General features: G+C 43.0%; 1 protein-coding gene and 1 long non-coding RNA gene across 2 annotated transcripts; one reads left to right on the top strand and one right to left on the bottom strand.

Moving 5' to 3' along the window:
* The first annotated feature begins 11,173 nt into the window (after positions 1-11,173).
* LOC107306549 (uncharacterized) lies at positions 11,174-15,307 on the top strand. The gene is made up of 10 exons (XM_015849803.3): positions 11,174-11,433; positions 11,853-11,914; positions 12,073-12,226; positions 12,624-12,880; positions 12,994-13,079; positions 13,509-13,600; positions 13,922-14,030; positions 14,267-14,366; positions 14,518-14,655; positions 15,077-15,307. Exons 1-10 carry the CDS (start codon positions 11,349-11,351, stop codon positions 15,305-15,307), a joined length of 1,314 nt encoding a protein of 437 aa, XP_015705289.2. The 5' UTR covers positions 11,174-11,348.
* A 2,632-nt stretch (positions 15,308-17,939) lies between these two features.
* Positions 17,940-19,762, bottom strand: LOC107306545 (uncharacterized). Its single transcript, XR_001552176.3, has 4 exons — positions 19,707-19,762; positions 19,547-19,632; positions 19,143-19,319; positions 17,940-18,929 (listed from the first exon to the last, which is right to left on the bottom strand). It is a non-coding gene; the product is annotated as an uncharacterized LOC107306545 (long non-coding RNA).
* Between the last annotated feature and the right edge of the window lie 1,098 nt (positions 19,763-20,860).

The raw sequence follows: 20,860 nt of genomic DNA, 5'->3' as shown, positions 1-20,860 counted from the left end.
CCTCTGTAGATTGACAAAACACAAGAATACCCAAATACTCAAACTAAAAATACATGTGGGTTTATGTTTTTCCCTCTAAAATGACTGTTAAACATGTAATTTTCATTAGAAATGTACATGTCTCCAGTTAAGGAAGTTCAAAGTAACTCCTCCGAGGATTTATCAAAGAGAACACCATTTACACCAGTCTGCAACTGATTTGCACCAATACTGCACTGATGTGAAAAGAGAAATGCCAAACAAGAAGGTAACACAGGATTCTCAAACAGAAAGGGGAATGAAAATGGGAATCTAAGAGCTAAAACTCTTTGCTGAAAATGCAGTGTCAGAAGTGTCTGCTCCTCTTGCCATTCTGCAAACCTCTGAGAGGAGATAGGCACCTCATCCACTTCAGATGAAAAGGGCTACTGCAATGGGGTGAGGTACAGCTCCTGTGAGTCCAAGAAACATCCACAGAATGGCAGTTAAGACAATGAAGATTCATCTCCTTTCAAGAAGATGGATTGCATGCAAATGTACTTACTTCCTTGTCCTAGGAAAAATTCTAGCCAGATTCACTGATAAATGTGAAAACGCTGTAGCCCAATGAGGTATATAACTGACACCTACACAGCATCCAGCTGACTTTCTCCAGCTCCCCTCCTAATTTATCCAGCAAAGAGACAGAGGTTTCAAGGATTCTCAGTTTCTATTAGTTTTCTCCTATGAACAACAAACAGAGATGAGAATGCTTCTAACTCCTCTAATGGGGAAAGCAGATAGAAAACACATAACAGTGATCTCATAAGCCCCACAGAGACCTCCATAATTCCAAGTGACTTTTTAAACTTTTTTTAGAGTTGAAACTGGATGTTCACATCCTAAGTGATTGGTCTGAGAGGTAACTGACTGTCACTTTAGTTAAGCTTAGTAGAATCACAGAGTTTTTAGAGTTGGAAGGGGCACATAAGGGCCACCTAGTCTAGCTCCCCTGCAATGAACAGTTAGATCAGGTTGTGTGACTCTATTGACAGTGGTGACACAGAAAGTTCATGCCTTTTGCAGGATGAGACTAGAGATGCGTGTGACCAGGAATCATTCCATCATCCCACCCCTCCTTTCTTTTTCTGAGATCAGCTAGGTTACTCAGGTACTTCAGTATCAAATTAACATCTGTTAATGGTATCTGCCTGAATGTCTGTAGAAAATTATAGAGATAATATCAGATTTGGTTGTCCTGGAAATGTCCTTCAGTTCAATTCTAAATTAGAAACTATAAAAATTAAGCAGTAGATCTAGCAAGTTTAAAAGACAAAACAATGTAAGACCTCTGTAGTCTAGCAAAAGGAATATTTAGGCTTTCAAAACAGCTGTCTCTCCCTGAAGTTTGTTTTTAATAGCTTCTCTGAATGTCTAAGTTTTCCCACTAATCAGAAAATAATTCTTTAAGAAGCCACTATGAGAAAGAGGGAATAATTTGGTCTTATTTAATTACTGACACACTTGGCTGTGATCAACAGATCTGGGTACAGCTGAATGAACAATTAAGTGTCCTGGGAAAGTGGAGGAACTTAAGGCTTCCTAAAATTAAAAAGACTATTTAAATCAGGCTGAGGGACACAGTGGAGGGTGCGACTGCTACAGGTCAGAGAAGCCTTTGACTAGCAGCATACTCAGCATGAAGCACTGGACATAAATTTGTTCTGACCTGCCAGCAGTAAGGTGCGTTTTCCATTCAGTTACCGAGAGGTGGTATGAAGGGGCTTAGCAGAAGCAGAAAAGCAAAGAAACTACAGAGCTCTAGACAAATTTGGCCCTGTCTAATGGGACTGCTACATGTATGGATGAGTAAATATCTTCAAAAAAACATGTTTAAAACCCTTCAGCTTTCCTTTCTTTTAAATCTAGCTAGAAAATGGCTTAATCCTTTACTGCCTGTTCTCTCAGCCAACAAACACATTTAATGTTTGACCTAAGTAACACACCAGATACCCAATGAGGATTTTTCAGTGAGTTATGAGCACAATTAAAAGCCCATCTTAAATACTGTGATAACTTCTAGTTTTATGTCTGCTGTGTCATAAAGATATATAAGACCCATCATTATCTATAATATCTGAGTCATAAAGACTTGTGCATGCACTAACAAAGGAGTTTAGAACCTCGTGGCTTTTAGTTATCTGGTTGGAAGAATGAAGCACAGGTAACCAATTGTGAGACAGTAGCTACAGAATGTTTGCTTAAACTTGTAGCTTTCAGCTCAGGAGTCTTATGGGAATTAAATCTCAGCCATGACTCTAAGGTAGTGAGTGCACACGAGGAAAAAAAGTAAAGCTAGTAAATAATATTTAAAATTATGATAGAAAAACTCATTAGGATCTGTATGTTTAGTAGTTCACCATAACTGGAATGGATAGGAATGTCTACCCTGAGCAGCATGGCAATTTTTCTGGCTGCTTGCTACTTCAGCCATACTTTTTCAAATTTTCTTTATGTTGGTATAAAAACTTTAACTTGACCAGTGCAGTTATGCTGCCTATAAGAAGCTGTAATCTTCACTTAGCAGATAGAACCACTAATTTAGCTTATGAAAACCCTCCATCTTGATAGTAACTGATACTGAGAGCTGGTAATTCAAGGCACACGGTGGTCATGTGCTGCTTCAGTGTCATCATCCTTTGGTCTACAGCTAGAACCAGGTGCTGTTTGTTGTATTCACTCCTCCCTACCAGCTGCAACTGATGAAATCCTTCAGGAAAGAGGATATGTCTTCAATTTGAAATATTCCATCAGAGACCTTGCATGCACCACCCCTTTACTAGGGATATTGTGAGAATACTGAAAAGCACAGTTTCTTGTGCCTTCCTTCAATGGCTTTGAAGGGAGTGAAACTAAGACAATGCAAACATCTGCACAGCGCTCTCACATGCAGTGATATCACATTTAGAAACTTTTCTTATCCCTGATCAGTCTTCAAAATGTTATCTACTGGACAGAAGAAAAAATATTTCAAAAGTGGACATTCCTGTAAGAAATAGGTGAATACGCAGTGACCAGCTGCATCAGCTGTATCATTCAACAAATTTATTACAAAATACAATGTGTCTTTGATCAGTGATATCATGAAAGACGATCCTTGTTGCCGTCTTTGTTATCCCTGTTTGCCTGGAGGAATCTTCAACTGTACTTGGACATCTATTCCTTAGTCCTAAGTAGTGACAATGAAAAGTGAGCAATTTCTGATAATGGTGAACAAACCTCTTCTGCCTTTACTACAGACTTTCATAACTTCAAAGGAGGAGTTAAAGAATCATTCTCAACTGAAACTGATAGGGTCAGGTATGGTCAGGCAGAAACAATGCTAAAGACACCTCAAAGCTGAGCTTTCTTAAGCATGTAAGGAAGTGTTTTATGACTGGCTTTTCCTGATTACATCATATCTCCTTTGAAATACAAAGGTGTTATGCATCATCCTTCCAAATGCAAATAACTATATTTGACATGAACCCAGATTCCTAACTGTTTCAGTCTCATGGTCAATAGGGGTGGGAAAGAAGGAGGAGATGGTTGCCCTGACCCCTTTCACCTTCCCATCCCCTTTTTAAGAATGATATTAAAAGAGCTACAAGTAATGATCAAACAAATGGGAGAGAAGGGTGTTCCAACAGTGCTGCAACCATGCTTCATGCCCATCACTCAAAATCAGAGATCATGCAGGGAGCACTGGAGACTCCTGGGAACTGTAGTCTCCCTTTCCCCAGCATATCTTCCTCTCATAAAGCCAGAACTCATGTGGGAGTAGCTGAGCCTGCTAGAATCACAGGACCCAGGGAGCACAGCTCCACAGCACACAGTATTCCAGCACCCAACAGCCTGCTGCATGATGTCATGATATGGAATATTGATAAAACCCAGACATTAAACCATGCCTGTAACTGGCATTCCTACTAAGCGATGTTCAGAGAATCTGGAACACCTGGGACAGCTGTCTCTGCAACAGTTGTATTCTTGTAAAACCGTATGCAACCTTTTTCTCCATGGTTTTTGCAGAAACTAGTGTTCCTCACTACTGGATTAAACAACAGGCTTTCACTGAAGGTCAGATTTAATCCTTTTACTGAATTAGAGTTTACCAATTAGTAAGTATAAATATCTAATTCTTCCCTTGAGATGTCTACAGCTTTGCTTGTTATGGCACCTTGTTATGGCTGCATGAATGTTCATAATACAATATCCATTCAAGTTTAGATCAAAAAGCAGAAGAGTTTGGCACTCACTATCCTGTTCTTGATCTTTGCCAGGATATCATGCAGTTATCTAGCAGCTGTCTGTCAGTGGCCCTTGGCAAAGATAGTTCTCATTACTGCATTCAGTTAAGTTTACAAAGCTTCTGGACAGGTTTGAAAATCATTCCTTTAAGCAGGGAAAGTAAAAAGAGGGAAGTTACTACATGTTCTGGACTCTTATTTTCATCCAAATTCTACTAAAGAGCCTTCCCTAGCTCCATAGAGGAGTTGAAACAAGTTTGGCAGAGCATGAGGGATTAATGCAATTGAATTCCAAGATTCGGCAAGCAATTTCCCTTGCAAGAAGAGATGTAAGACTTTCATACACACTCAGAGATAAAACCTCTTTATTTAAACTTAACTAGAACAGTTACTCATCTCAGGAGTTCCTCAGCCTGTGTATGAATTGTGTCTGGATAGCAGAGTGGCTAATACTCTTTGTTTGCTAATGCAGTGCTTCACAAAGTTGGCATAATATTTCTGATATATATATTTATTTTAATCAGTTAAATAAAGTTCACAGAGTGTCACTGACAATTTACTGCTCTGACAGAACTGTGCATTCAATTATTAAACAAAACCCATTAACATTAGTAGAACGGTTTAACACTTGCATATAATATATTTTCCTAATCAAGCAAGGTATGTACTTCATCTCTACACACACACTAGCTCGGCTGTGCCTTAAACACATTCACACAAGGCTGCAAATATGCAGTTTATAGAACAAGATACTTAAATGTTTTTCTGTTGGGAGATGCTGTTCAAAGATGAAAAAGTGTAGGTGATATTTTCAGTGGATAAGGATCACTGAACTCATACCTTTGCTATTCTGTGCAGAAAAGCAGGCAGCATATTTCTGAATTCCTAGCCTTTCTTTACAACACATAGAATCTTGTGTTCTTGCGGAAGTTTGTAATAATATCTCATCCCATATCTGCCTGGTATCAGCAGTCTCTCAATATGACATTCAAGAACAAGTCCTTCAGACCAAAGAATACACTGAAGATGCCCATGCTTTCTTCTCTGTCTATGCCACATCCTCCCAGGCTTTTTCTTAAATTGATGTCTGTCAGATTGGAGGGACAACATCTAGACCAAAGTGCAGTCTGGAAGTCTACGGTCTACCTAACTTGAAGAACACTCTTTAGAAGCCAGGTAGGATCCTTCACTCCTTCTGAAAATACATTGGAAAAGAAGAAGGGAGGCAGCTAGATAACTTCAGCTGACAGCACCGTGAATTTGATAATGTAAGCTATTAATCATTCTCCCTCTTTTTAGACTGTCAAAAATAGCCATAAGAGCTAAATATAAATTGTTTTCTTAGCCCGTGTGAAAGTGACATTGTTCACGACAGGTTCGGTGCACCTAGAATTTATGGATGGTAAATCAATATTGTTATGTAAGGCATGCTTTCCATGCCTGCAGCTTTGAACCACATGCTTTACAGACCTTTTAGTCTTTGCAGTACTCCTTTTAGTCACGGGTTAAGTCTCAGTTACCTGTATGATAACAAGACTAAGCGTTTAAAAGCTAGAAGGGTTAGTTCAACCACTGTCATTCAGTGTGGAGGGAACTGGCACATAATAGTTCAGGGAATATCCATTTTTGGCTGGTTTTTTGTTTGTTTGTTTTTCTGTTAAAAAGAAAAAAGAAAAAAAAAAATAAAAAGCTTTTCCAGCATGAAAAGCTCTTATGTGTGACATAACATTTATTTTACTTTTGCTTTGTTAAACATACTAAACACCTGTTCGTAGTCGACACAAACCTAGGAACCTCAAATGGAAGGAAGGGAAAGAGAGAGCAAGGGAAGGAAGGAGGGTGGGCAGGAGGGAGAGAGGGAAACAGAGAAATTCTTCTACCACTGCTTTCTCTTGTTTACAGTAGTAACTAAATTTACAATATGTGTATGAACATAAATTTTTATGTAAGTCTCTTTGCTTCTCCACATTCACTTTCATCAAAGCCTTCTGTAAACACTCTTAACAGAGAGAACCCTTTGCACTTTATTATTTATTTTAAGACTTGAATTTTAAGGAGGAGTATGTTTGTGCCAGTAGGAACAGTGCCTGGCTGTGAGCCTTCTATTTCATTGCATTTTTCTCATAAGCACCAGGACTTTCAAAGAATGAAAAGACTTTCAAAGACTGGCAAAGGACTGTCTCTATGAAAGCATTTCATTGTAAATAGAAATAGTCTTTAACTCCATTGTTTGTACCTCTGTCCATCCCTGGTTTCTTCTTGCTTGCTGTGTAGTGCTGCTTGACATTTATGCCCTTCAAACCTAGGTTTATGTCACGCATTTCAGTTACAGTGCCACAGATTCAGTGCCCATCCTCTGCAAAGTCAGGGTTGCAGTTTTGAATGTAGTAGCCTCATATGATTGCTTAGTACAAAATATATCTATGCTGAGAACAACTCTTTTCTCAAACACCCATCCATAATGGATTATGTTATGTTCCACTTTCAGTTGGTACTTCAGAAGCTATCCAAGCTGAGTACTGAAATGTTGACTTTGCTGTTTTAAGAGGTTGCTGAACTGATTAAACTGAAACTTCTCGTTCAGCTGCTACACAATCACTAGCTATTCTACACAATCACTAGTCAAATATATTCATCTGTGCTCCCTGTGTTGCCTTAAATTTTTTCCTATGTGCAGGTATACATATGTCACAAGGACTAATTTATAGTACTAAAATAAAAACAATTGCTAATTGTGAGACAAGATTTTTCTGTTATATGTAATTTGGCTCCAGTGTCACTGTCTGTCCTTCAACACGGATTTGAACTGTTGTATAGTTTGGTTTGGGGTGGGACTCTTAAAGTAATTCTGAAGCTTGCAGTATAAGATACTGGGTTTTGTCAGTCTTAACTTACTTTCTCTACATATGTGAAAGCACTTGTAATAAGATGATCCTGAAAACTTCCTGATTTTTCAGACTTAGGAGCAATTGCAATGCTACGCAAAGCTAAGTGCAGATTTGCTGGTTTCATTTACTGCACAAGTTAGTGAAGAAGACTGTAGGAAAGAAAACATCATCCAACACAAAGCAACTGCAGGAACTGTATCACCTTTTTGTTGTTGCTGTTTATTGTGAACTGATGGATGGTGACTTAGTCCTCGACTGGTATACTTGGCTGACCAAGAATCCAATAATCTATTTTTAAAACTCTGTTTTTGATTCTGTAATGCCTCGCCTTTAAATGAAGATAATAATATCTGAATGTATAGAGAATCCTGAAAGCTAAACACTTTGGTGTTTTGTGATATTCAGGCTACTCTGACAAAGAATCTTGAACTAGCCCAGTGGAATCAATTATGTTTGCAGAGAGACATTACAAAAGGTATAGAGTAAATTGCCAAGTCCTTGGACTCTTTACTCCAGACTGCTGTCTCATTTAAAGAGAGATCACTATGCTCACCACTTTCTCAAGCAATTCAGCATTTCCATTTGCGCACCTGAGGAAAGTCCTTTCCACAGTAACCCAAAGCCATTCAGAATACTGCAGGAGACCTTGAAGAGGATTACTAAGCTTCATCCAGCTTGAGAGACAAGTTCAGAAGTGCAGCATCTCTAACAGCATGGGCTCAGGAAACAGAATGTGAATAATAGTATCTTCAAGTGATTCCATTCCTACCACCATCACAATAATTTCTTCAAAACTAGATTCAGTCGTGTTATATTATGTTCTGTAAAGCTACCAAGTGCAGAAATGTGCTTCCAGATGTTTTAGAACACTTGGTAGTTTTACAGAATTTTTACCAATGCTTTGATTTACTGAAGTATCTGCACGGAATGGTTCAGCTCTGGAAAAAGCAAACATCATTGCAGAGGCAGATTACTGGAGATATTTAGTTATATGCACAAGCCAACATTTTCTTTCCTAACACAGATGTAATATATTTTTCTCCATACTCTCTCCATCTGCTCAGATAGAACAGGACAATTTAAACAATTGTTCAAGCACCCTTCTCAAAGCTATGGGTCTCCTGCAACAGCTCATTCTAATCATGAGTGATAAGAATGTACTTTCTTTTATTATGGAGTGCAGTCTTTCTTCAGATATTTGCCCACATGAAAGTTGAATTCCTGATTTCTACACAAGGATTAGTAGCATTTGTACCCTATTCCAGCTCCAATAAGCAGGAAAGACCAAATTCAAAAGGAACAAGTGGATTTGATTTCAGTGGAGAAATAAAAATCCGCTCCTTTTTCAGTTGATATTTTATAAGTAAGGTTTATTTTATTTATGAACATTACCATTCTTCTTTATACCAAGGATCTAAAAATTAGTTCCTTGTGTGAAGTATGCTGTATCTTAGCATAATGACAGAATATGGTACTTTCAGTTTGACTGTTTTACTCTCAGAATCAGTTCAACCAAATAAACTGAGATAATTGCTTATGTCCAGTGAAATGCTTTCTATTTTTGGTTCTATACTGAAAGAAATCTGCTTAATCTTCACACTAGCAAGAGAACACACATTAATTCTGACATATAATGATAGAATACCTCTATATGTATTCTTTATTTACAGTTGCTGCCATGCATCCAAAGAATGTCAAACATGGAAGAGTTTTTGGAGCTCTGGAATACTTCACTTCATGTGCATAATATTATTATAAGCAAAATATTATCCTGAGGACATTTGAAAGTCCAAAACTCCAAATGAATGGGGAAAGTAAATAGAATTGCTTCAGACAATTGGCTGGAAATATAGAGTCAGATCTTTGAAATTCCATGGCTTCCAACAATAACAGTATCAACAGAAAAAGGATGATTTTCTTAAGATACTTACTATTCAAACAGCTGCAGTTTGCAGACATTTGGCTCAAGCAACTCAAAATGTTATCAGAATATTATGGACAACAACTAAATTGCCAAAATATATTCCTGTAGAAAGCAAGACTCAAGATATAAAGAGAAAATATTTTATACAGTGAAAGCTTGCAGGTGTTTGGGTCCTGAAGGGTACTAGTGATCTGTCAGTTCTAATTCTGCAATAGAAAAGAATTATCCATTAATTTGCAAGGAGGTCTCTTGACTTGTTTTGGGCTATATCCTACTGTTAACTCAATAGCTTTAGCACCAAAGCAATCCATGGGTCAGAGGCAAATCAAATTGCAAAGCAGTTACAAAGCAGCAAGGTAAAGGTTAGGCTCGGCAGGGAATCTAAGAGGTGGTATGTGAAAAAAAAAACAAAGTCCGCAAGTGAGTCAGAGCTGGAGGTACATTTGGAATACAAACAGAGAGTAAGTGCCTGTGTGGTACAGTAACAATATGAGTGCATATTGTTAGGACAGGCAGCAAACCTTTTTCTTACATGTTTTTGAAAAATTAGGTGAAAAAATATAAGTTGTTCCAAAGTAACTCTTTTTAAATACAGAATACAGCCTCAGCCACAATGAAGTAAAATGCTTCTTTTTGAAATAAAGAAAAACCATCACCAACTAAAATCATACAATAGTAGAATCATGGAATGGCCTGGGTGGGAAAGGACCTCAAGGATCACGAATCTCCAATCCCCCTGCTGCATGCAAATATTAGCCTCCACAGCTAATACTAGACCAGACTGCCCAGGGCCCCATCCAAATGGCCTTGAACACCTCCAGGAATGGGGCATCTACAACTTCTCTGGGCAGTCTGTTCCAGCACCTCACCACTCTCACAGTAACAAATAGGAGATAAACCATAGGCAGCCAGCTACTGTGGGCTAGACTGCAATTGTTCCTGTGTGCAGTAACAAGGCTTCACATGCTTCAACTAAAAGGCATAAAGATGGCAAGAGATTGCATCTGTGACACATTCTCCCCTCTTTCACATGAATGTGCAGTTGCGATGAAGTTCCTTATTTCTAGCTCAGTAACAAGACTGTTGACATGGTCTACCTAGACTTCAGGCCCTTGACGCAGTCCCTGACAGCATCCTCATGGAGAAGCTGCCTACCCATACTGTGGATGGGCATATGCTCTGCTGGGTGAAACACTGGGTGAATGGCCAGGCCCAGAGTGTCCTGGTCGATGGAGTTAAATCCAGTTGGTGGCCGGTCATAAGCGGTGTCCCCCAGGGCTCAGTTCTGGGGCTGCATCTATTTAACAACTTTATTAACGATCTTGACAAGGAGATCCAGTGCAGACTTAGTAAGTTTGCAGACAACACACTATGCCCTACAAGGAGCAACTGAAGGAACTGGGACTCTTCAATGTGGGGGAAAAAAAGGCTGAAGGGTGACCTTATTGGGTCATCTAATTGGGACCTAATTGGGTGATCTCTTCCAGTACCTGAAAGGTGATCGCAGTGAGAGCGGGGCTGGTCTTTTCTCACTGGTGACAGTTGACAGAACAAGGGGAAATGGCTTCAAGTTGCACCAGGGGAAACACTTCTTTACAGAAAGGGTTGTTAAGCACTGGAATAGGCTCCCCAGGAAGGTGATTGAGTCATCATCGCTGGATGTGTTTAAAAATTATTTGGATGTGGTGCTCAGGGACATGATTTAGCAGAGGGCTGTTAGGGTAGCATGGTTAGGCTGTAGTTGAACTTCATGGTCTTTTTCTTTTCCAACCTGAGCAATTCTATGATTCTGTGATTCTAATAAACTTCAGTGATTGTTCTATTCACAGCCAGCAGAAACTGCTTTAGTCACAGACAAAAATCCCTCTAAGCTGCTAACAAAGTTTAGCAAGTTACACCACAGAATTATGTAGGTAGCTCCAGAAGTAATGCCTCCTATTTATTTCCAAGCAGATATGAAGACCAGAACAAACTATGCAGGGTGGAAGTGTGGCTGGGCCCAGATGTGGGAGGACTGTGAGGTGGGCAGGTTCCCAGAGCCCTCTGTGACACGGCAGGGCGTTACAGTGGGGCTCAGCTCCGAGTCCCCCAGCGTCCCCCAGCCACATTTCCCAGTGGGGCCTGGGAAGTGCCAGGGCTGTTGTTGCCAGCGCTGCTCTGCTCTGCTAGAGCTGCTCTGCCGGCAGGAGAAGGCCAGGGAAACCTTTGAGATAGTGTGAGAATCTGCTTGCCAAGAGGCAAGGAACAGGAGCAAGGGAGTGAGCACCGCTTGTCCAACTGCTGCTCAGCATGGTAACTGGGGTGTTCAGATACTTGCTCTTGAAACCCTTGGATCCCAATGAGCTTTCCTTACTCAAGGAGCTCACCACCTCGGGTAAGGCTTCAGGGGCCCTTGGGGCAGCGCTGTGGTAGCAAAGACAGAGAGGAGACGAGGTGTGGAAAGCTGGGGGCTGGGCAGCTGGGGGAAGGGACCCAGGAGGGGCCTGGTGTCTGCGAGCAGAGCCATGCCCGGCTCAGGGATTGCTTTGGCAGCTCAGGCCCGCAGCCGGTGCCAGGACCCCCTTCCCCAGAGCGCATCCCTTCCCTCTCCAGACCCGCCCCGGGCGCAGTGTGCACTTCCCGCTCGCTGGGCACGGTCAGGAGCTGTGCTGGGAAGCTACAGCAGCGCGAGTAGCTTCTGCTGAGGGCAAGGGAGAGCTTGGTGGCAATCTGCTCTCTCCTCTGTTGGGGAAGGGGTTTCAGAGTGGTTGGGCATTGCCAGCTCCAAGCGTGATGGATCCTTTTGCTTTCCAGAAATCTGCAGAGTGTGGGACGCCACATCCAAGTACGTTTGCAGACAGCTGCAGGAGAAGAAGGTGAGCCTTACCTCCTACTCGTTGCCCAGCTCGTCTCTCTGCACCCGAGTGGCGGGCAGGTCACACAGCACCATGCCCAGGGCCAGCAGGTCAACCAGCATCTTCCCCACCTCCAACCCAGCACTGCCATGGTTCCCTCTTCTTGTTTGACTTCTCAGGCGGTGGATATCGGGATTGGGAGCTTTGCAGTTGTGCCAGCTCGTGTCGCCGCTGGAAAGGATGGGGTTCTGGATGTGGATAAACCCATTTTCCAGATGAGCCAACACGTTCAGAGATTTTACAAGCTGAAGAAGCCTAAGACCAAAATTCCTCGTAAGAAGAATTTTGCTTTGCTTTACTCTACTGAAAAATGCCCCAGCATTTTGCTCCATGCTGAAATCCCTGTGACATGGCAAGAGCAAAGTCTCTTGCAGCCTGGAGAGTGCTGGGGGATGGTGCACACGCAGCATCCCAGCAGCCTGCCCCTCCCCTGGGCACCAGCCCTATTTGCCCAGCTCTCCACGGCTTCTAACTGAATGCTGGGAGCTGGTGGCAAAGCTTCCCTGCCCCTTCTGGTGCCCATCAGCACTGCTCTGGAGATGTGGCCAAAGCAGACAGGGGCCCACTCCCTGCAGAGTGTTGCACGAGGCCTCTGTGCTGATGACCCTTCCTCTGTGAGTCTGCTGAACTGTGTGGGGAGTGACATGGTTGGTCTGGGTTTGTTTTGCAGCTGAGGTTTTCGAGCATCCTCTGAACCTTAAGGAGATTGCTGAAAGCATCCACTTCCGTGTGCCAATCGTAAAACAGTGCATCCATGAGACCCTGCTCTTCTTTGCTGAGACCCTCCGAGGGAAGCAGGAAGTTGACTTCTTCTTCAGCAGCCTTGGCATTCTTTCTGTGAGAGGGCAGGAGGTCATCATGAACTTCTTTGACAGCTGTGCACTGCAGGTGGATGCAACGGGCAACATGCTGCCTGCTCTTCTTGGGGTGAGCTTGCAAACCTCCAGGGCTCCCTGCAATGCTCCCAGATGAGGTTTGCCACTCGGGAGCAACAGACACGTGTCTGTGGTCTCTGCTCACTTCTGTCTGTCCCAATGCAGGACCCCAAGATGATGAACATGATTGCATTCAGAGGCAAAAACAAATTTACTCGACGCAGTGAGGATGGCTGCGTCATAATTCCAGGGTGAGCACAGCCACTCCTGCAGCAGCTGGATGGCCAAGGGTGCAGCTGCTCAGCTCATGCTCTGGGGCAGCTTCTTGCCAAGGCCTCTTTCCGGGCAAGGCTGTTAGTCATGAGCATCCCTTTTCTGGGAGAGCTGCCATTTGGCCTGTTGCTCAGTCCACCCAGACAGAGCATTCCAATGGGCCAGTCCATGGGTCGTGGGCCCTGGGTGAGAGAGACTGGAGGAGGGCGTGGGGGCAGCAAGGAGGGTTCCACTTTTAGGGGCAACAGAAACTCAGGTGCAGAAGTTGCTGGAGACTGGAGGACTCCTCAGCATCCATAGAGATACCTTCAAGGGCTCATTGCTGGCTCCCAAAGAGCCTGGCCACTGTGTCAGGCACTGGGGGAGCTTGGTGCCCCTTTTGCCCACTGATGTCTTTGTGTTTCTAGGATTGCATTTGAGGACCCAAAGACTTACAGACAACTTAGTTCCCTCAAGCCCCGAAGAAATTCACAGCCATGGGGCGAGGGTGCCCGAAGAGGTACGTGAATGAGCCTGAATTGGATGAGCAATCCTTTTCTCTGCTGGGGAAGTAACCCCCAGTCAGTAAGCCCTGGCGTTCCCAAGCATCTCCCCATTTGTCCCTGCTGCTGGGAGAGGGTTGAGACAGAGCACGATAGGCTCAGGAGGAATGCAGATCTAGGATGAGACCGATGTCCAGCAGGGGCAAAGAGCCCCTGAAATGGTGGTTCTGCTCTCAGGGTGGCAATGTGTGGGAGAGCACAGCCAAGCAGCTCTGCCACTGCTGCTTATCTGCACAGTCACAAAGATGACGTGGTGTTCTCTTGCTTCCCACATGCAGTGAGCATTTATGATCCAGTGGTGCTGGCTCGGCGCAGGGCATCTCAGGTTTTGAGGGTAGTGAGAAGATTCAAGGAGCTGGAGCAGCAAATGCAAAGGGATAAAGCCAGGTGAGCCTGGTTGAGAAATATAGTGGCAGGGGGTGGGGGACGCACCGTGCTCTGGCTTGTGTCAGGGAGGTGTTTCCCTCAGCCTTGGGGCCCTCGCCAAAAGGCCCTGGAAATGGCAAGGTGACAACCTCCACAATTCCTTGTTGTGATGGAGAAGAGCTGTGGGCTGCAAGACAAGTGGTGAGAAACTGCTTCAGCCTGTGTTCCCACCAGCTCAGCCTGCTGTCTCTCTTTAGGTTGAAGCCACAACTTGAGGAGGTACATGCTGAAGAGGTGGAACAACCGAAACCAGATCAGCCAAAGCCCTCTGCCAGTGCCAAGCAGTCCTCCAGAGTGGTATGTCAGAGGCATTGATCCGCCACCCTTGAATCCCCCTGGGCTCCAGAGGAGGGCAGACATGGCAGCAGCAGCAGCTGCCCTCCCAGGGGTCCCTGCCCAAGCCCCAGGAGACTGACGCTGCCAATGGTTGTGTTTCCCTGGCCTGCAGGCAGCGCGCTTGATGCACTTTCAGACCAAGGAGAAACGGCTCCAGGTGCTGATGGCCTCCAAGCGCAAGGAGGTCGAAGCTGAAATCCAGACAGAGTGCCAGGAGTACATAAAGAGGCTGAGCGCAGAGAGAAGCCAGGTACAGTGTGCACTGAGCACCCTCAGGGAAAGGGCATTTCCCCTGCTCCTCGGGAAGGGAGCAGCACAAGGCTCCTGGACATGCCAGCATTGCTGTGGCCACCTGGTGAGGAAGCATCTTATGTCTGCCCACCGCACTGCAAGTCACTGGGCAAAGGCAGCAGCTGGCTGGGCACGCGCATGGGAAGACTAAACCAAGACTGTGTGAGGCACCTGCCTCAGCTGAGGCACTGGGGCCCGTTCACCCACCCCTGGGCAGAAAAGCCAGTGCTGGCCCTTGGCTTCAGGGAGCGAAGGCAGAGTCTGTGTTGTTGAGAGAGAGAGCCTGCTGCTCTTCAGTGCCATTTCCTGCACAACCACATCCTGAGGGGCAGCCCCAGCTCCTTGCAACTGTTCTTTAAGATGATCTTTTGCCTTTGCAGAACCCCTTCCACCGCCTACTGGAGGGTGACCCTCGTCCTTCCTACATTGTGAGAAGGGAGTACGATCAGCAGCTGAAAGAGAGGCTGAAGGGGAGAAACAGGTGTCATCTTCCATCAAATAAAGAGAAATTCACCCCTTACATAGTGTTTGCCTTATGTAGTTGCTTTGCACCCACAAACCACATTGCCTCAGCAGTTACTTCAGTCTCAGCAAAGCAGCATTCTGCTTAGGGAAGGTTGTTATTCTAGATAAGCAGGACATCTGAAGCCTAAAGCAGTGTCAATATTCCACAGGCTGTGGGACTTGCACTGAATGCTGCTAGGGCTGATGATGGAGGCTCTGTAACCAGTGATCATTAGCAACCAGGCAGCTTACCATGTTTTGTAGAAAAGTTGTGGATCAAATTTGGGACCTGACCTAATTAGCACACAAACTTTTGGCCAGACAGCACCTGCCAGTGGAACCCCACAGCTACTAGAGAGCCCCTACAAGAACCCCATATTGCCACCAATTGTGCAAAGTATGAGATTTTAATATGTACAGCAGTTCTCAGAGAAGATGGGCACTTTCTGGAAATTCGGTGGACATTCACACACGTCAGTACAGGTAATCTGCATGCTTTAGTTCCTGGGTATGCACACATCTATCCGCATTAGACATTTTCGAGAATGCAGAAGAGGAGCTGGGGAGACTCTCCTATTTCTCAGAGTTTTCAATTGCTTGAAAAGCTTTTCTCCTGCTTTGGTTTTAGTGTTACAGTTCACTGGTCCACACTGCATTTACTGTACTGCAACTACTAAGGAGGGAAGAACCTTGCAGGGAACCTGGCCAGAAAAGTTTACTGTTGTCCCTACAAATTTCAGGCGGAATGGCTTTGGGAGTACACCTAGAGGGACAACAGATAGGTCGTTCTGAAAGCAGTGCCTCCTATTCATTGCCATGGAAACTACAACAGGTACAAAGAGCACAGGAACTACTGAAAACTATTTTTCCATATAGTCATCACCATTAGCTATGCAATGAACAGAGTCTGCATGCTGTGCTCATAACAACCTGTGCCAGTGGAGATGACCCACTGTTTCACAGCCCACGCAGTCCAGGTCGTCATACCATGGCCTGCTGTTTCAACTGTGGCTCGTACTGGTGACTCCACATAGTGTCACCAGTAATGATGCAATCCAGGAAACTGTCACCTTTAGATCTGTACTGGTTCAGTAGGTCCCTACAAACTTGCAAATAGTGTTCTTTTTGTTCATGTGTGAGCACACACCAGTTGCATGGATCCCACAGGCATTCACTTGCTGGTACTTTTCTCAGCTGGCACTTCTCTAAAGCACTATGTTAGTTAGAAACATGATGTACCCTTCCAGAGCACTCAGAATACGCTCTCTTTCTCACCCTCATTCAGTTTTCAAAAGCCACTATTTAGCCATTATGTTAAAGCATTCTGTAATGCATCTTCCTTTACATCTGATGGTGATGTAAAAACAAAAATAAACAACTACCTTCCCTCCCAAAAGAAAAATAAAATCCAACAAAATCCTGTCTAGCATGGATAGCAATAGCAATTACACCATCAGAGCAAAAAGCATTCTGAAGGAACAAAACAACATTAGCAAAAGAGCTTGGAAATATACTAAAGCTGATGACACTCCAATCGCTTCTTCAAAATAAAGTAAAAACATGATTTGAATGGCTACTACATTTAGCCAGCTATCTTTATTCTTCACCACTTGACAGGTAGATCATACCTGACATCCGGTAAGAATTTTGAAAGGTAGAGAACAAATGACGAATGGTTTAATGTTCCTACTTGTAGTGTCAGGAAGATGTAATTCCAGAAACACAAATGTTGAGAATCACTCACTGTTTCTTGAAAGGTCTGCAGTTTTATACAAATCTATGAGCAAGTCCATCATTCGCTCCCAGTCCTACTCTTTTGTTTATGACGTTCATATGATCCTCAGGTTGTCTCTGGGTCAGCTCTCGATGACAAATTTCCCACCACCTTAATACTACAGTGGTAGTGACGTTTTGGAAATTAATTTGCCCTGGATGCCAGGCATACTAGTTTAGTTTTTAGTAACACTGAGGTGATAGTACTAGGGCAGACCTCAGTGCTCCAAAACCTCCTGATACAGAATACTGTAAGTGAAAGTGAAGATGGACACTGGGCAGACTCCTGATAATGTCCTGTTTCACAGTGTTGACCTCACATTCAGCTGACCTAGTGACACTCAAAACAGAAAGATACATACCTTTTTTTTTCTTAATTTATTATTATTACATCAAGCACGGTGTGGATGGAAAATGCCAGACGTTCATGGAAAGGGACACTCAGTTGGAGATCACCATATGAAGACCAGGTGCTTCCCCAAGTTGCCAAGTACCATTCAAAGAGGGGAAAAGAGCAGAGAATGTGAGAAAAGGTTAATTTTTAGCTGGGACCAGGCAGCATCTCACCTGTCTGAAATCCAGGTCTGGCCAAACATGGAAAGCAATTGCATCTGTTTGACCTACACCTGTCAGTCAAGAAGACTGAAGTTAGTCAGAGCAGTCTGGTTGCATTTTAGCCGAATTTTAAAGCAACTCTTTATTGAAATATTTGTAAGATCTGGCTAAGAGCATCTGATCAGCAGGTCTCACATCTGTTCCTCAGCTGTGGCACTCAACAGAACAGAGTCTTCCTCAATTACTTGTTGATTTTGTCTGCTGTTACCTCTGTATATAAACACGATGTGATGTACAAGTCAGAAAAAAATGGACCAAAAAATGAAGAAGTAGTTGAATGATGAACCTTTACACAGCTTTGCTCTGTTTTATTAATATAGTATTTCAGATTACAATAAATGAAATCTCAACTACAGGCATTGTCCTTGAAACAAGCAAAAAATCTGTATAAACAGCTCATCAAGTTGCAGTGACAGAATGAATACCATCATCTAGAAATAAGGTCCAACCGACTAACATTGGGTTCTTTTTTTAATTGGGTTTTCTCTTCACTTTTCAGATAGCAAAATTAATAGTCCTCTACCCTCACTCGGTCCCTCAGCACTTATGCCTTATTTTAAGAAGATAAACCACAAACTGTGCATAGTGTGAGGGTGATTATTCCCAGCAGCACTTCTGGTAAGAGCATGTTAATGAATTAAGCATTCATCCCGGTTTGGGCCATTTATTCAATTAGACAGGTAAACAGACTATGAAATTTTTATTACATATGCCTATTCCAGTGATGTGCTAGATTAGTTCATTTGACATCTGCATAAAACAAAAATCAGTTTCCATTCACTAGAACCCTTGGGGAGGATCACTTATAATTAGGCTTGGGATTCTTTGTCAAGTTTTTTAAGCTTAAAAAGTAAATAAAATGGGATGATTCAAATTTGTGCCCTTCCAAACTGGTGAGACTGCTTGCTTATGCACATGACGCAACCCCTATCTAAAAATACTGGTAGAACTAATCTTCCAGGATATAAGGCTGTATCTTTTAAAACTGAAAGACAGAAGGTTGTTTCTATAAACGGCAGCTGGGAAGTGAAGGAAGAACAGGAAGGCTGCTATGTAATGGTCCCACCATTAATCTTAATATCCACTGATTTAAATGTGTTTGTAAATCCAAGATAGCGCAGAAAGAGCATGATTAGCATCTGTGATATCACAGGTCAATAGCTACTGTAAAAAAGTAAAGCCTCAGAGATGTTTCCCTCTATATTTTAATCATGTGCAGCATTCAATGGCCTGTTGATTTGAGGACAGGAGCAAGATTTCAGTTCTAAATTTAGGAAGTTCCAGTCATTCCATTTTTCAGACACGCTCAAAATTGTCTTCATTTCCCGTGGGTGGTTCTCTCTCCAAAAGAAATGAAATCAGAATGAAACCATAATCTGTTACCAAACATGGTGTCTTAAAGGACAGGATCTTAATCCTGTAATTAGGTCAGCTACTTCGTGCTTAACCGTCTGTACAAAATTTGCATCAGACTCTGGCACAGTGGAAGCTGTACCTTATTTCTCATTGGCAGAAGGTCAGAGCTGTTGGATACAAGGGCAGAGAGGCACTTACCGTTGGGAAGGGCACATTCAGAAGCACCTGCAGATGTCTGGGAGCTGGAGCACAGGTCGCTGCGTGAAAACCTCAGTTTGCATTTGTGCTGCCTCTCAGGCTACAGCTGGACCTCTGGCAGCACCATACATCGCCACCAGTGATCAGGATTACTTGCAGCAAAACCACAGCTGTGTGCTTATGAGAGTGGAAATAATCTTCATTAATTGTAGGCATTAATTAGCATCTTGCTAATATTGCCAGTAAATCCTTACATCTCTTTCCAAGGTATCTTTTGGGAAAGCCCAAGCAGTTTTTCCTGCTACTGATCACTGACTTGTTAGGATAATAGTACCTGACTCAGCAGAATTCATTCACAATTTCCTAAATTCATATAAATCAGAGACATCTTGCAGGCCACTTACAAACCAAGAAAAGGACAGATTCCTTTCATTATTGTGCTATGGATTTATGGCGCTTCACTCTTTAAAAGTACACCTGCAATAAAGACCTGAAATTGGAGAAGGATCAAATTAGTGAGTACATTTCCATATGTACTGAACATAGTGCAGTAGCTGTACTTACACAACCAACTGTTTTCTTCTGCACTCTGAAGCATGGATCCATGGCTCTCAGCAGCTCTTTTTTTTCTATAGCTCCAGCTATAGCCTTTAACTGACCCTCTCTGACCCTTTCATGTGTCATTGGAACACGCACATGTAAAAGATGGATTTCATCTGGAATGCCTTTGGCCTCCCCTCCAGACACATGGGCTACTCTCCTTGGGGTATAAGCTTACACCCTGCAACCTTCAGCATACTTGTATAAGCTCTGAGTTTCACTTGTGGATATACAGATGCAAGTAGATGCTGTAAGGTAAACATACATGCAAAACCATCCACAGAATATGCCTATTTCAGCACAGACGGTGTCAGAATGATCTATTCCTTACACGACTTCAGGCAGTAACTCAATTGCTCCACTCCACAATAAATACAGTTCAGTAGAGGCAGGAGCACACGAACTAAAAAATGAAAGATTGTATAATGCCTTTTTAACAACAACTCTGAACTTTCCCTTCCAATTGCACCTTCCAAGTCATGCTCATTTAGCCTTCTAATCTGATGTTACCTGCAGTAGTCAGAAAACACCATCACTGCTTAACCATCAGCATTGTTAATGGGCATATTGGTAATGCATATCCACTTATTGCCGTAGTCAAGTTCAGCTGGGAGGAAGACAGGAAATCAGAGCAGCAAACAAACCAGTCCACTTCATGAACTAAGAGAATACTTTATTGAATTCTTTATTACTTACTTCACTGTCACAGCTAGTTAGTGTTTTCTGTAATATCTTTCACAGTGGCTTCTTCAGATTTTAGGTGTGTAATGCAGGTGAAGTGTGTCACCTACTCCCTGTTCTCTTCATCAGAAGGATATTTGGAGCAGGATGAGGTGTAACTGCTAATTTTTTGTCTGACAATTCTTTTTCCACACTCAACTTAAACCACTCAACCTCATCACACATACCCACTATTTAAACTACTGAAGACAGAATTACCTTTTATTAAAATTGCCAAGAAAAGCACTTACTTTTCTTTTTTCAAAAAGGATAAGATTAATAGAAAATGTTTTTGCTCCCCCCCCCCCCCCCCCACACACACACAGATACACACAAAGAACTGGGATGACCAGAAATTTGCACAAAGTTTCATGGTTTTCTCCTATTAAAAACAAAAC

Source organism: Coturnix japonica, chromosome Z, assembly GCF_054131305.1.
Source record: "Coturnix japonica strain WE chromosome Z, WE-NBRP24, whole genome shotgun sequence".
NCBI lineage: Eukaryota > Metazoa > Chordata > Aves > Galliformes > Phasianidae > Coturnix > Coturnix japonica.
This window is presented reverse-complemented; position numbering and strand designations above follow the sequence as displayed.

Bases quoted from the DNA above. Each gene is read 5' to 3' on its own strand.
- LOC107306549 (XM_015849803.3), top strand. From the start codon at position 11,349: ATGGTAACTGGGGTGTTCAGATACTTGCTCTTGAAACCCTTGGATCCC. The intron at 11,915-12,072 runs GTGAGCCTTACC...TTGACTTCTCAG, and splicing joins GACAGCTGCAGGAGAAGAAG to GCGGTGGATATCGGGATTGG. The intron at 14,367-14,517 runs GTATGTCAGAGG...CCTGGCCTGCAG, and splicing joins CCAAGCAGTCCTCCAGAGTG to GCAGCGCGCTTGATGCACTT.